At 38.6% G+C, this 16,557-nt stretch overlaps 1 protein-coding gene across 1 annotated transcript in view; it reads right to left on the reverse strand.

Annotated features, from left to right (window-relative positions):
• Positions 1-8,240: 8,240 nt before the first annotated feature.
• Positions 8,241-16,557, reverse strand: part of UST (uronyl 2-sulfotransferase) — a 169,824-nt gene continuing 161,507 nt past the window's right edge. Inside the window, exons 6-8 of the mRNA XM_072141329.1 lie at positions 13,539-13,636; positions 11,805-11,962; positions 8,241-10,821 (exon numbers count right to left, since the gene is read on the reverse strand). Coding sequence (XP_071997430.1) covers positions 10,535-10,821; positions 11,805-11,962; positions 13,539-13,636 — 543 coding nt within the window. The 3' untranslated portion in view covers positions 8,241-10,534. The remainder of the gene's footprint in view (positions 10,822-11,804; positions 11,963-13,538; positions 13,637-16,557) is intronic.

The following is a 16,557-nucleotide window of genomic DNA, read 5'->3' on the forward strand; positions in this document are numbered from 1 at the left end:
GTCAGTGGTAATCTACCGCTAACATCCCTGAGTGACATCCGCGGCCGGAGTGGACTCCGATCGAGGTTGTTTAACCCGTTACTGCGGCATTTAACTTGCCTTTCGGGGCCATCTTCGGGGGGTGACGATTGTTGCTATGGCAGCCCTGGTGTCCCATCAGGTCTATGACGCCATCTTAAAGGCACAGTGTCAGCCTATGCATGTGCATAGGCTGACACTGCTAATACCCTGCAATACATCAGTATTGCCCGGTAGTATCATGAACAAGCATTCAGATGATAGTATCACCTTGTGATAAATTTTTGGACACAAATTTTAACTGAATTCTGTTATAAACACATGCTGTGATGAAAAATAAAATGCTACAAACCAATATGTAAACTTATTTTATGCCATTAACCCCTTAATGCTCAGCGTCCGATATATCGGACACTGAGCGCAGTGACTTAGCACTCAGCGTCCGATATATCGGACGCTGAGCCGATGCCGGTTCAGCTCACAGGGTGCCGGCTATAACTGATTGCCGGCAGCCCAGTGTAACACCCCCGATCGGAGTTGGCTCCGATCGTGTGTGCTTAACCCGTTATTTGATGATTGCTTGTTCATGTCCCATGGTGGAAACTGTAAAAAAGTGAAAAAAAAGGTAATTCAATAAAAAATAAAGTTAGAAATCAATAAAAATGCCCATAAGCCCCAAAACATATAAAGAGACATATAACGCAAAAAATGTCTAAATAATAACACAAACCTCACACATATAGTATCACCGCGCCTGTAACAACCTGTAGAATCAAAGTAAATCATTATTGAACCCGCACGATAAACGTTGCAAAAAAAACAACAACTTATAAACCCTCCAAAAATTATGAGTTTTACGTATTCAATCCCACAAAAATTACAATAAAAAGTGATAAAAAAACATATGTACTCTAGAATGATATTGGTGCAAAGTACAACATCTCCTGCAAAAAACGAACCATCAACCAGCTCCGTAGCCAAAAAAGTAAAAATGTTATGCCACTTGGAAGACGGCAATGCAAAAATGATAGATTTTTCCCCACATTAGGGTTTTATTTGACAAATTTAGTAAAACGTAAGAAAAAATATTCATGTCTGGTATCCCCATAATCGTATCGACCCGTAGAATAAAGATAACGTGGTTATTAGGATATATGGTGAACACTGGAAAAAAAAGTTAAATATCCAGTACAGAATTGATGCTTTTCTACTCCTGCCCTCAAAAAAAAGTTCCTAAATTTTCAACAATGGGGGATACCAAACCCAAAATGGTAACACTGGAAAAAGCATCTCATCCCGCAAAAAAAAAAAATCCGTCACATGGCCCCAATAACGAAAATTTTATAGCCTACAAATGCGGCCAATGAGGAAACTAAAATCCTGGCAGCTGCAGGGCGCTCCTTCCCTTCTGCACCCCGCTGTGCACCCATAAAACAAGTAACGTCCACATGTGGGGGTCTCCGTACTCAGGAGAAATTGTAGAACAAATTGTATGTGGGTTTTCTCTTTTTATTTTTTAGAAATGTGTAAATTTTAGGGCTAAATGAACGTATAACCGGCACAATTTGACCATTCTAAATTTCACCTCCATTTTGATTCAATTACTATGATGATCTCAAGGGGTTAACAATCTTCATAAAAGCTGTGTCTGATAGCTTGAGGGGTGCAGATTTAAAAATGAGTTTATTACATAGGGGGGTTTTGATGCTAAATATGTAAAATTTCATTCAAAACTGTATTTATCCCCAAAATAGTCCCCAATATCTGAAAATCCGAAAAATTGCTATTCGATTTGTAAGCCGCGTGACGTCAAAATAAATTATCCACACATTTCAAAAATGATGAAAATGTAAAGTAGACATATGGGAAATGTAATTCAGCAACTTATTTAGGTGGTAAATCTATCTGCCTGAAAACACAATGGGGCAGATTTACTTACCCGGTCCATTCGCGATCCAGCGGCGCGTTCTCTGCGCTGGATTCGGGTCCAGCCAGGATTCATTAAGGTAGTTCCTCTGCCGTCCACCAGGTGGCGCTGCTGCGCTGAAAAGCATCGGAACGCGCTGGAGTTCAACGAGCTGGGCTGAGTTAAGTTAAGTGCAAGCTCCGCGACAGATTTTTTTTTTTTTAAATGTGGCAGTTTTTCCGAATCCATCGGGTTTTCGTTCGGCCACGCCCCCCATTTCCGTTGCGTGCATGCCAGCGCCGATGCGCCACGATCCGATCGCGTGCGCCAAAATCCCGGGGCAATTCAGGGGAAATCGGAAATATTCAGTCGGGAAAACGCGAATCGGGCCCTTAGTAAATGACCCCCAATGACTTCGAATTTAGAAAATGGCAAATTTTTCAAAAAATTCATCATTTTTTTCTTTTTTTTGTAAATAAACACAAAACTTATGAGCCAACATTTACCACTAAAATGAAGTACAACAATTGGGGAGAAAATTTTTTTTTAGAATCACTTTGATAAGTAACAGTGTTCAAAAGTTATAACCATATAAAGAGACGCAAGTCAAAATACAAAAAATGGGGCTGAGCCTTCAGCTATTTAATGGTGGCGTCCTTAAGGGGTTAAAAAAGTGATTTCCACTTGAAATAACAAACAAGCACTACATTTGGTTTTGTATTACATTTCTTTTTTTTATACTTTATTGGACTTTAAAATATATATGGAAATAACAGCCCTAAAGGGCAACAGGGTGCAAGATGAATATGTGCCATGTAAAATAAAAAAAGTACCTTTAAGATGTCATAGACTGGTTACACTTCTACTATTAAAGACAGTGTAAATGTAGGTGATGAGAACCACAAGCAGTATTAGGGCACATATCTACATAGTCAATTACAAATAAAATTATTTTCATTATATTACCCAAAGTCTTTCCTATGTACATTTATGTTCCTTTAACACTTCCTAGTAGCACAATGAGCTTCCTCATTCTACGAAAAAATAATTATAAAGTATTTGACATTTGGTATATTTTCTTTAAACAAATCACATATGATGATAATGCAGGTTTTCACATTGCACTTGCCTTAGATAAAATAGATATAATTCATGGTCACAGAACTATTAAAATATGGATTTTAAAGGATGTCAGTAGCAAACCTTTGAACCTTGCCTGTGCAGCTGTCCAAGGTTCCAGAAGGTGAAGGCAGATGGGGTCCTGTGATGCCCATTGTTCAGAGCATGTGGAATGAGGATGGGTATCCTGACTTAGGCTTAATTATTTGCAGTGCTCATGTACTGGGTGACTGAAGTAGACTCCTGTCACCGTAACCCTGCCACCTTTCCCTGGAATATCAGGAACAGGAACCAAGCAGTTTATTGGCTCCAAATCTACAGACAGGTTACCTCTAAGATATTGAAGTGTTACCCCAATATATAAAACCAGGCCTTTTATTATCATTATATAATAAATCATATTTATTCTGCTTTTTACAGCTTTTCTTATGCGGAATTCTAATGTAATGGTTCTTATGACCCATGTGGGCATTATCAGCAAGCCGTCTCCTCCCTCTCTGACCTTCTTCAGCAGGCTTAGGACAACATGCAGGACAAATGTCTGCTTGAACCTACATCTGCATTGGCATGGGAAATATTAAGACTATCGCATGATGTGGCAGTCTAAATAAATCCCCCCTCCATTGTGTTCTGATCATTCATGGTATCACAGCTCTCATCACATTATCTCGTCAATTTTCTGAAAAAGTTATTTTGATACAAATAAGGACCTGAGAATGTCAGGTCTTTCCATTATACCCGTTCTCTGTGTAGAATCAACACTTAGTTTAGGTTTTAGCTCATAATAACTGGTGCAAAAACTGATGATATCTCTGGGATGTGAACTAGCCCATAACTAACGGAATAACCATAACAGTAACATCCAATAGTCTTAGTCAAATAGTTCTAGATGCCATTTTAGTGAGGCATTGATACAAATTTATCAGACTTTATTATTACCCTGGATAAGTATTTAGATGAAGATGGAAAGAAAGATTTATTTCAATGAAAGAAGTAAATGCATGTTTGCATTGGAAACCTGGTGAGCCTCTGTGTAATTACTGTACACAGGTCAGAGAAGAGGCTGGTAATACCCAGTCAATCACCAAAGAGGTCAGAGAGTGGCAAGCCGAGCCACTAGACCAGAGATGGTGAACCTTTTACAGACAGAGTGCCCAAACTACAACAAAAATCACAAAGTGCCAACATGTGATAGCTTTCAATCATGTTGACCTCCAGAAGACACCAATACAGTAGAAAGGAGAAGTAGTAATTTGGATTGTTATTGTAGCTTCCATCCAGGGTCCCAGAGCTGGCACTCCACAGATAATCTAGCTGTGTCCATACCTCCTCATGTAGTCCCAGGCAGCCCAGGATGTGTCCCTTTAAAATAGCACTGAAAATGGCTGGGACTGCAAAAGGAGGCCTTGAGTTCTGGCTGATGAACCCTGGGTGCTATAGGTTCACTACTAATGCACTACACCCATTATACTAGGGAAAACAACTGTTAGTATATAAAGTTTTATAGTTAAAAACACATATCCATCAAGATCAATATGAGAAAAGGTAAAAACACGCTACCATTAGTTCTTTTAAGTGGTCTCTTTCTGGTCTAAATCTTTCTGGCAATAGTCTGGTACAGGGCTCAAGCAGTAAAGTGCAGGATTACAGAAATACCTTCAGATGAAGGAAATAGTCGAGATAAAATGTAATCATAATGAGTATAAAATACCTGAAATCACTTGGTCTTCTGGAGATAATTAGAGTTCTATGGATACTGAGCGGTCCAGTATGTCAAATTATTCAAGCATTTGACCAGGGTATAGGACAAGCCCTTGGATTATGTTAGATGTGAAAAAACTTTCGTATTAAATGGCATCAAAAATAGTATTTTTAAGGCACTTCATGTGAAAATAAATAATAAGGAATTGTTGATTTTCTCCAAGCTGTCTTGTTGTATGTTTGCATCAGCAGCAATCAGATCTGGACACACACCAGGGTTCACTGGCTCAGATTACCCTTCCCGAATTTGGAGTAACTGAACTGATCTCAATATGCTCACCGTTGAGGCTTGTTAATCGAGAACAAACACAGCAAGTTTGACTGAACAAACTTGGTAATGTACAAAACGGTCTTTTTACTCTATGCCCAAGCCTGCTAACAGAGATGTCACAGCATTGTGTAAGGGAACATTTATATAACCTTTCAGAGTGATTCCTTATACCCTAATCTTTTCTAGAGAAATTATAGACAAGGGATTATCTGTTTCCCTATTGACTAATAAGTCATGAGCAAAGCCTAGTAGTAGTCAAAGGGTAAGCAAGACAAACCCCCAGTTTGTATACTGTAGAAAAAAAATAGCAGGAATGTATGGATCTATTTTGTTTGTATTATAAAGTTCCATCAGGTGATCATGGTATCTTATATGATATTATCACCATGTTACCATTGGCTCTACTCTTTAAAATAGGGCATCTTCCTATTGATGAAATTTATGGAAAACAGAAAAAGTTGCTGCAGTGATATTATATAAGGGCATGTAAGTAGAAGCATTGGTGATTTCCTCATCTCAAACTATTTATTGAAACAAAAACAGTGGTAAGTATAGCCACACAAAAATGTCACTATCACTATAACTTGTCATGTGGCCTTGTGCATCACTAACAACTTGACAACAATGTCTTATGCTGTTCACAAGTTAACTAATTGTCTGCTGAGGCATGGCATCCCACTCTTCTAGAAAGTAAGCCCACAGACCATTACGATTCTGGGGTACAAAGTGACGTGCCTCTACATGGCGATTCCATAAGTTTTCAATGAGATGATATCCTCTGTGATCCAGGAGTGCAGGCTACTCTACTTGAGGAACTCTAGTTTCCAGCTGCTGACACTCTAAGCATAGTAGCACTTTAAAGAGAAACTGTCAGGCAAATTAACCCCCAAAACTAAATATATTTTCATAAACTGCCATTAGTAAGCATTGCCCCTATCTCTTCATTGTCCCTCTACATGCCTGTAAACTTAAACAATCAGGTACTAAAGCTGTATGCAAATGCCCTGGGGAGATCCAATGAGTCATTGTCATATTTAGGTGTCCAGCTTTTATGCATGTGCTCCAGGATGCAGCCATGTGTATAGCAGAGCATGTCAGGTACTTGTGTAGCTGATGTCTGTGTCTCATACATGGGTATAGCAGAACATGTCAGGCACTTGTGTTGCTTTACCATACATTGCACACAGACATGAGCAGGCGGAGGAGAGGTGAGGGGTAACAGCGATAATATCCCTTTCTCTCTCCATGTACCCAACCTCATTTATATAATAAAGAAAATGTGATTTTAGAATAATAAAGGTATGAATTGAGTAGATAAAGGCTGGGTGGAATCCTAATGAGCTGCTCCAACAAGTAGTGGTGACAGGAATAGTAACAGAGACCCGATGACAAGTGTTCTTTAACAACTTCTCATTTTTGGGATGCAATAAAGTCTATTGCTTTAGGCTTTGCAATGGTGGAATACTGTTGGTCACTTTTTCAGTGTTGTCTCATGTGTCATGATGTCAAAATGTGGACAGCATGATGAGGAGGACTGTTTAACTACCAATTCAATTTGAAATTTATTGGACGATTCAGCTGGACAATGAAACATTGAACATCTGGACATTTGCCTTTAAAAGCCCCATTCTCAATAAGAAGGTCACATTGAGTTCACCTGTAAAGGTTCAAGTGACTTTTAGGATCATCTTGAAATTTCATCCACAAACCGAATATCCTTAACTTTTTGTCAGTAGGGTTTTTTGTCACGAGGGCGGTTCAATAAGTACCCGTGTTAGAAATGAAGACACCATTTTTTTAAAATAAAAGAGACCCCTTTTAGAACGATACAATTTCTCACAACATTCCTGCCATTTTTTATAACCCCTCCAAAAAACTTGGATTTGTTGAACTCTCCAAAACACGCCTCTGTCTCGGCGATGACTTCCTCGTTTGAGCTAGATTTTTTCCCCTGAACCATTTCTTCATGTTAGGGAACAAGAAAAAGGCGCAGGGAGCCACATTGGGTGAATACGGGGGGTGCGGCAGCAATTCATAACTCAATTCATGCAGTTTGGCCGCGACAACTCCGGATGAATGTGCTGGTGCATTATCGTGTTGAAACAGCACCTTCTTTTTCGCTAAATGCGGCCGTGTCTCCTTCAATTTTTTGTTGAAGCGCTCCAATAACTCACTGTAGTATTGTCCAGTGATCGTTCTTCCCTATTCCAAAAAATCCATGAGGATAACCCCGTTCGCATCTTAAAAAATCGTCGCCATGACCTTTCTGGCCGATGGAACCATCTTTGCCTTCTTTGGAGCAGATTCACTGTGAGAAATCCATTGTTTTGATTGTTGCTTGGTTTCTGGTGTGTAATGATGGTTTCATCAACGGTGACAACTCGACGCAAAAACTCCTTCGGATCTCGCTTGAATTGCTCCTAACACTGCTTCGACAATTTTTTCATCGCCAACTTATCAAGTAAAATATAAATTGCCATTCCGGTCGTCACACCTACGGCCTCTGCTACTTTGCGCACTTTCATTCATCGATCAGCGAGTATCATGTCGTAGACTTTTTGAATGATTTCCTCGGTAACCACGTCTGCCGGGCGTCCTGGTCACTCCTTATCAAAAACGGATATTCGCCCAGATTTAAATTCATTAAATCAATATCTAACTGTGGTCTTAGATGGCGAAGTGTCACCATAAACAGCATCCAACTTTGCTTTTATCTCTTCACATTTTTTCCCATCCAAAAACAAAAAGGTAAATACCGAACGATACTGCTCTTTTTACATCTTAGCGAAAATCACAAAAACCCGTCTTACTCAAATGGCTGCCAAATCCAAACTAACCTATTAATCAGTCTGCAATTTGTTTTGCCGTCGTTTGATAGATGGCAGCCCACGATGATAACACCAACTTCCCTCAGGAATACCCTCTGTCGTCCAACACAGGTACTTATTGAACCACCCTCATATATACATATCTATATAATGTAACAGGTTTTAAAATATAAGGAATGCACATACAAACACAAACAAGTTTGAAAAGCGATAACCGTTAGAAAACAGGTGAGAGGGAAAGAGTTAAACTGCAGCTGCACCAGTTTTATCTTCTACTGTATAAAGCAATATTTTGTTTTGTATATATTTATATATTTGTTTTATATATATATATATATATATATATATATATATATATATATATATATATATATATATGTTTTCTAAATTATATAAAAAGTGGGCAGCACTCCAAGGTTCCAACATTATGCTGCCCGCTTTTTACATCATATATCCACAAGAGGACCAAGCCAGGACCTTTTAGGGCGCTGCACCCCTCCTTTTAAGGAGTTGGCAAACAATGCTGACTTAAATTTTACTACTACTTTATTTGTTTTTTATATTTATATATATATACACACACACACACATGTATACAAAACAAAATATTGCTTTATACACTGGAGGATAAAACTGGTGCAGCTAGAAGTTACTCTTTCCCTCTTACCTGTTTTATTGTATCACTGTAATATTTTTTTTATTACATGAAACCCCCAACCAAAAAGTGGGTTGTTGTAATGTAAATCATAAAGCAGTCTACATACTGCTATGGATACAATACTTTACCAAACCATGTTCAATTTTTCACCCATAATCAACAAAAAAAAATAATACATTGTTGATCTTAGCATAAAGCTGTATATGGAGTTTCTCAATTAAGCAAGATGCTCAGTTTTACACTTCATCAGTTTCCGATAATAACTTCTGATTTCATGTAAAATAAATATTGGTCCTGTTTTTATAATTGGTCTAGATCAGTGATGGCGAACCTTTTAAAGACCAAGTGCCCAAACTACAACCAAAATCCACTTATTTACTCTGATGTGCCAATGTGCCATTTTAAGCAGTAACTTATTGCTACCTGTTCTTCCACTTCTTTAATGTATCGGCCACCTGAGGCCACTAATACAGTTGAAACAAGGTGTGCAAATTCAGATTATCATTGTAGCTTCTCTTCAGGGTTTCTCTGTTTAGGAAGAATGGTGGGTCCAGCATGAGGACCTCCAAAGATAATGCAGTTCTTTCAACACCTTCTCACTTTTCAAGCAGTTCCAAACAGTCAATGAAGTGCTGCTGTAAAATAGTGCGGAGCGCAGCATCTCATAAGTTGCCTAGGACTGCAGGAAGATTTAATGGATTTGTTCCTGTTTGATGAACTCTGTCCTGGGCTGATGGCCTGAGTGTCCACAGAAAGGGCTCTGAGTGCCACCTCTGGCACCAGTGCCATAGGTTCGCCATCACTGGTCTAGATTATCCTTTATCCTTTTTTTTTCTGGATGACATTACATTTTGGGATACATGTAAAAGTTGTTAACAATTATCACCTTTTTATGGAATGTAATGAAAAATAAAATGTAATCCACACATTATGGCATCAGCATTCCTATAATAAACTGCCTTTGCTCTAATTGCACCAGGGCTTGATTTTATTTACAACTCCTCTACTACTGAGTCCTGTCCTAAAGGGACCAAACAATCATGGTTCTGTGACACATCATATTAAATCCAGGCTTCACCTGGATGAGGAAGACGTAATAAAAGCAAACCTACTGAATATGACCAATACATAAGATGAAGGGAAGCGGAGCTCAATGATTCCCCTGCCTTCACACATGGTTTTACAGCTTTCCCTGTATCAATTTTTTATTATGAAAATCCTACTCCAATTGGAATCCACCGATGCTACTTTGTTTATTAAACATTGAATGTTAGTCTGATGACCTCTTTTCTCATGGTTATGAGCTCTTTTTTCACTTATTGCGAATACTTCATGTTTTGGGAACTACATGTGTATGTTATACCTATCAATACAGTTTATTGAACAGAAAGTCCTACTCCAAATGGTTGAAACCTCTGTGTTGCAATATTCAGCTTCTCTCATATCCTGCTCTCACAAAGAGCAGCAAAAATCAGGAGCCAATCACTGGCCACTGCCAATGTTGTTTCTTCTCCTGTTTAGTTCTACCCCTTGACATACAGAAAAAGATATGTAAAAACAAAGCTCCCCTATCTATATAGGTGTGCGTGGAGCTCATTGGCTGCCTTGGCTACAACTTAAGTGCAAAACATAATACAGATAAAGGCTGAGTACGTCACACTGTACCTTTCCTACACATTCATCATTCTGTAAATGCTTATAGCATTAATAAAACATTTTTTTGAAATACTGGCAAAAGCTCAAGTCCTTGTGCTATAACTCAATTCTCAACACTCTGATCAATCTCAATGAACATAAAAATCTAAGTAAACACAACCCGCAAAATCGGGCACAAGTATTTCCCTAATACCCAACATGTGGGAAAGTGTTAATGCAGTTCAGCATTAACCATGTTCCTTAAGTATTTTTTTAATAATAAAAAAAAGCTTAAGAAATGGACCTAGACTCATAGTTGTGAGGCTACAACTGGGGTATCATCTTTTGTAAATGTCCTCTAACCACTTATCATCTTGCTCCTCCTCATCTTCTATGGGTTCCTCTGTTTCCATAGGGATGGGAACTGGAATAGAAATTTCATGGTTGGATGTGGTTTTAACATGTGATTTAAGCCCAAATTTTCGCTTCAGCAAATGGAATTGTTCTTTGATGTAGTGATAAAACTCATATTCATATTTCATGCGCTGGTAGAGGACTTGCAGGGCGTTTGGAGATGGAAATGTTTTTTTCACTGTCACTGTCAGATTTCCAAGCTTTCTGTGTTCTGAGAAGAAAAATAATATATACAATGATAAAAAATATGCATGAAAACGGCTTTAAAATCTCAACTAGATACACATCTTCTGCCACATTAATGAAAAAAGTAATATTGCACCAAGTAGAGTCCTGTTTTTTGTTGATGTCCTTAGCAACACTGCAACTGAGTATGAGTAAGGAGAGCCCAAATTTAGTCTGTATAGCATGTGTGAGGAACAGACTCCTTACCCCTGACACCAATTGCTTCCATTGGAATTAGTGGTGATTGTTGAAATGCTCTGAAGTGGTAATTGTACTGTTCACTCTTAATATAGTGGTTGAAACGAACTAAGGACAGATTCACATTGGAATTTTTTCTTTTTGCAAAATATGTCATCATAGTGGATGTTAAAAAGTTATGGTTCACTTTAACTTGTGGAAAATAAATCTATTTTTCACAGTCCTGTAGATTATAATTAAACAGCTCTTCAGCGCTGCTACCAAAACTGCTGACAGATTCCCTGTAAAGCAGGAGCCCGGAAGTTAGTCACTTCTGAGCTTCTTCAGTTACTGTATGGGCAGAGCTTTGGTGTCTGTGAGATCACCCAGGTATAACTGTGTGTCCATTTGTGGAATACATCAGCCCATTAGGAGGTATAGTTATGACTATCTGCAGGAAGGGATTTAAAGATCTACCAGCTCTAAAATCAGCCCACAAATAAAAATGGTATTGTTTAGTGCACTTTATAAGTGTATCAGCATTACTAATTTAAGAAGACAATTTTATATTAATCTTGACGCTAAAGAGCTTCTTCTGTCTGCTGATTTTCAGTTTTTATTCTACCCAGCATTGAGCTAGAAAAAGAGGGGCGTGTGGGTTAGGACCCAAGTTTGGGACGAAGCCTGGATCATTTTAGCCCATTTAATCTATTTTGTATGGTGCTATACATTGGGCAGCAGTTGCAGTCCATTTTCCTTTATTATACTGAATTATAATAAAATAAATATTACCTGGGTTTTTGTAAATGCTCATGACATCCTTGAAGTAGTGAGGTAAAAACCTTTCCAACAAAAGCAGTACATCTTCAAGCTCCTCAAGAATTCCAACCAGAAGAAAGTTCTCTTTTACATTTTGCTTTGCACGTTCCAAGGCCCACTCACCAGGATCCCTAAAGGTGACAATGACATGTGTGAGTAATTGCTTGTAATAAAGTATAGTTTTCCAAGAACAATAACAGCTACATTTACAACAGAAGCATTTCATGAACTCGAGAAACTGAACAGAACGCCTGTGTGAAGAAGAGGAACATTTTATGAGCTTGATGTTTTTTTTTCACAAAACAGATGAATCAGTTATATAGTTTGGAAAAAATTGACAGTGACCCTTATTCTATGTAACTATGAAGAGAAGTGGTTCACTCACTTTTAGAGTATTTATGCCGGTGGTATTCAAGCAAGCTGTGAAGAGTGAAGAGTCAGATCCCCTAATTTAACCTGAGAATTCAGCAGTTTTTTTCAATTAAAAAATGGATACCAATAACAAAAGAATAGGAGATATAAAACTCTAATTAATTCATACATATCTGTAAAGAGTTTTTTCAGGTTTGTCAGCAGTTGTTTTTTGTCACTGAACTAGCTGGTTGCCACTCCTGTGTTGTCTAGTTTTAAGGTGAATTTTCAACCCAGAGTTCAAGAGCCACTCTGGATCAAGTTTTTTGAAGACTATCTTTAAACCTCACTTCATTCAGCTTCCCCACAACCCTAACTGTGGACGGACGGGACTTTTCTTTAGACTGGGGGGAGTAAATTAACTACGAGACGAGGTGATGTAGCTGGATCCCCCCAGCATAATTTTTATAACTCTATATTGCAGCAATTACAGTGTATAGAGTTATAATAAAAGAAGGCCTGGGGAGCATAGTCCCTCAGGAATGCCTTAGTATGACAAGTCTACCATCAATAAAACTGATGGTAGATGTTTTTTTTTTTTATAAATTTGCTAAGGGAGGTACATGTACAATACATACATGGCTTCCTAAAGTAAGGCATGACGTGCAGAAATAAACTTGTTATATTGTATAAGACCTTTATCCTCCCTGGCCCACCACATTTTCTTTAATTTTCCTGCTATAACAGAAGTAGGCATTTGCCACGCTCAACTGGAATACAACAGTGATCTTTAATAGAAAATAACCTGTGGTAGGATGAACATGACTTGTGTCATAGCAGGTTGATACAAGTGATATGTATTGAGAGGATATGCAAAACTTACCTATAACCTACTTATAATCCCCCCAGGGTACCTCAAAGATTCTCTGTGCAATAACAGACCGTGTTGCGGTATCTATACATGAAAGCCCTCATTTCATCCTCCAACAATTGGTTCGCAATAAAACTTCTCCATTTATGGAAGAAAGCTTTTGTAGCCACATTCCCCCTGTGTTTCGCTTCTAGTCTTCTCTAGAATGGTAGATGTCCTTTAAAATCAATATTTTGCTTGCATACCTTTAAATACTAAAACAATAAGTTACAGTGGCAATACAATGAGAAAATAGAGTGTGCATGGTGAATTCTAGTGGAAAGATTTGCAGTCAATATGGCTGTCCAATGCCCTAATTTCTAGTGTGTACCGAATACATTTCCTAGCATTGCCTTAAAAACTATACCAGACAACAAGTCCTCAAACCAATAAAAGGTGGATCATGATATCACAAAATGAGACTTGTTCTGTAGGCTTATATTTACCTGCATTTTGGATGTTGTCCACAAAAATATGGGATTATGTAAAATAATCTTGGATTGGAACACTCTGCATAATTTTCGAGAATGCATTCATTGATATCCTGAAAATATATGGAAGTCAAAAATATCAAAATGATCACACACTGAACAGATGAATGCATGCCAAATTTTTTTAAAAAAAAATCTAAATGTAATTTACTCATTTTTTTTGTCTTCAACATATCAGGACAGATACTTGAAACTGTGAAGATTGAGTTGTGTATGAGACTCTGCATTAGCCATAGCAGGACTCTACTCCACCACTGTCATGATGTCATTACAGCTCCTTTCCACTGCCTTAGCACCAGAGATGTAGTCTCCCATTCCTATTCTTCTAGTGTCCTATATGCAGACAGCATCTTTGAAAGCAGGAGACACTGAGCAGATTGCATATAGTGTCCTAGTAGAATGCAGCACGTTATAGAGCAAGAGCTGAGCAGATTATAAACAGTGCCCTATTTGCAGTTGAACCACAGGCTTTCTGTGGCCCAGGATGTATTATGGGAGGAAGCCAAATAATTTGTCTGTTCAAATGCTCCTCTGGCTACATATGCTCTATATGAGAGCATTTGCAAGGCATAAAGGTCTTGCTGATCAAAGAGCCATGGCTCAAATAAGCACAAACATTCAACCAATAGGCAATTAAGTCTAAAATGGCCAACGCTTACCAGTCCACCGTCTATGACAATGTACTGATTTTCTCCTAACAAAGGCAAATGTCAGAGAAAAGTAGACAGCGCATGTAAATACTGAAAATATACTAGGCTAGTGAACAATCTTTCAAAGCAGTAACCACTAGATGTCAGTATGTTGCTATTCAAACTTTAGAACCAGTATGTAAGGAATGAAAGCTGAAAACATGCACCATGTGACTACACATCAGGACTAAAATATATATACAGTATAAATGCATTACACTTTACTCTTCTTTAAAATACATTATGAATTTTTTTTAGGCTTCCTAAGGACTAAATTATAGGGCCTGTTTTCATCGGATTGGTAAGAATCAATAAACATACATCTGACTAGAATTATTTTTTACTTTATCCTTAATACATGAAAATGAACACAACAATTTGGCTGGCTGCATTTTTGTATTGCACGCTTTGTAGGCTTTTGTTGTTACTTAAACAACATCCCAGCCTTTATCGTATTAATTCAAACATTAATCATTGTAAACTCATCTCCTCTTTATTATGTAAATGAGGCTGGTCACATGGAGACAGAAAGTGATGTTAGCCCTCCCCTCTCCTCCCCCTGCTCATGTCTGTGTGTAATATATAGTAAAGCATTGCTAGTGTCTGTGCTTTATCTACTGGCATGCTGTCCTCCCATACACATGTGAGAGACACAGACATCAGCTACACAAGTAGTGTATAAGGGTAACAGTGTGCTACAGGATGCAGCCATGTGTATAGGAGTAACTCATACACAACAATTACAGCGTGCGTGACTGCCAGAACCAGGAACCACATAGAGGAGCCAGCACCAGGAGTGTCACATCATTATACAGGCTGTCAGTCATGTGTATAGGAGTATTTCATACACACCGGTTGCAGGGGGCATGGCTGCCAAAACCAGGAACCACATAGAGGAGCCAGCACCAGGAGTCTCACATCATTATACAGGCTGTCAGTCATGTGTATAGGAGTATTTCATACACGCCGGTTGCAGGGGGCATGGCCGCCAGAACCAGTTAGCACATAAAGGAGCCAGCACAAGGAGTGTCACATCATTATATAGATTGTCAGTCATTTGCTTGAATTTTCTTTTTTATTTTGCAATGAAAAGATTTTTTCACAACATCTTAGCCTTCACCTTTATGTGACTTTACATGACAAATAGAGAAAGTAGATCAAATAGAAGCACACAACGTTTCGGTCATCACGACCTTTGTCAAGTATGATCTATTTAGAGTGAAGCATATGTGGCGCTTAGGTGAGGCATGAGCTCTTTTTGTCATGTAAAGTCACATAAAGGTGAAGGCTAAAATCTTTTCATTGCAAAATAAAAAAGAAAATTCAAGAAAATCTTCAAGTGTGTGCCAAAGAATCTGTCTTTAATTGTCACAATTGGACTGAGAATCCTATTCTTTGAGCACCACATCATTGAGAGTGCGGTACCTTCGCTATATAGATTATACAGGCTGTCAATCATGTGAACAGGAGTATCTCATACACACCAGTTGCAGGGGGCTTGGCCGCCAGAACCAGGAAGCACATAGAGGAGCCAGCACCTGGAGTGTCACATCATTATACAGGCTGTCTGTCATGTGTATAGGAGTATCTCATACACACTCAGGCTGCAGGGGGCACCAGAACCAGGAAGCACATAGAAGAGCCAGCACCAGGAGTGTAACATCATTATATAGGCTGTCAGTCATGTGTATAGGAGTATCTAATACACACCAGTTGCAGGGGGCATGGCCACCAGAACCAGGAAGCACATAGAGGAGCCAGCACCAGGAATGTCACATCATTATACAGGCTGTCAGTCAGGTGTATAGAAGTATCTCATATACACACAGGCTGCAGGAGGTGTGGCTGCCAGAACCAGGAAGCACATAGAGGAGCCACCCCCAACAGTGTCACATCATTATACAGGGTATGTGTATAGAAGTATCTCATACAGGCTGTCAATCAAGCACTGGGGGTGGTTGTGCCAGACACTCATGAATAAGCTAGACTGCTGAATATAATAATGACTATTATTATGACCATAATATTGCATACAGGGACAATGTAGGGGGGGGGGGGCAAAAATATGTTTGAAAATATATTTAGTTTTGGAGTTTCTCTTTAAAGCAGATAACATGAAAATGAGCCCACCTTTGTAAGTAACAAAATGTCCCATAGTTATCCTACCAATAATCACCTAAACTGCAAAAACAGAAGGTTCTCAAGCAACAACGGTCCAGTGGTCACCTGCCAATTTCAATCTCAGTTTACCTTGCTGGAGTAATAATGCTTAATAGATTAACATC

Source organism: Engystomops pustulosus, chromosome 3 (genome assembly GCF_040894005.1).
Source record: "Engystomops pustulosus chromosome 3, aEngPut4.maternal, whole genome shotgun sequence".
Lineage (NCBI taxonomy): Eukaryota > Metazoa > Chordata > Amphibia > Anura > Leptodactylidae > Engystomops > Engystomops pustulosus.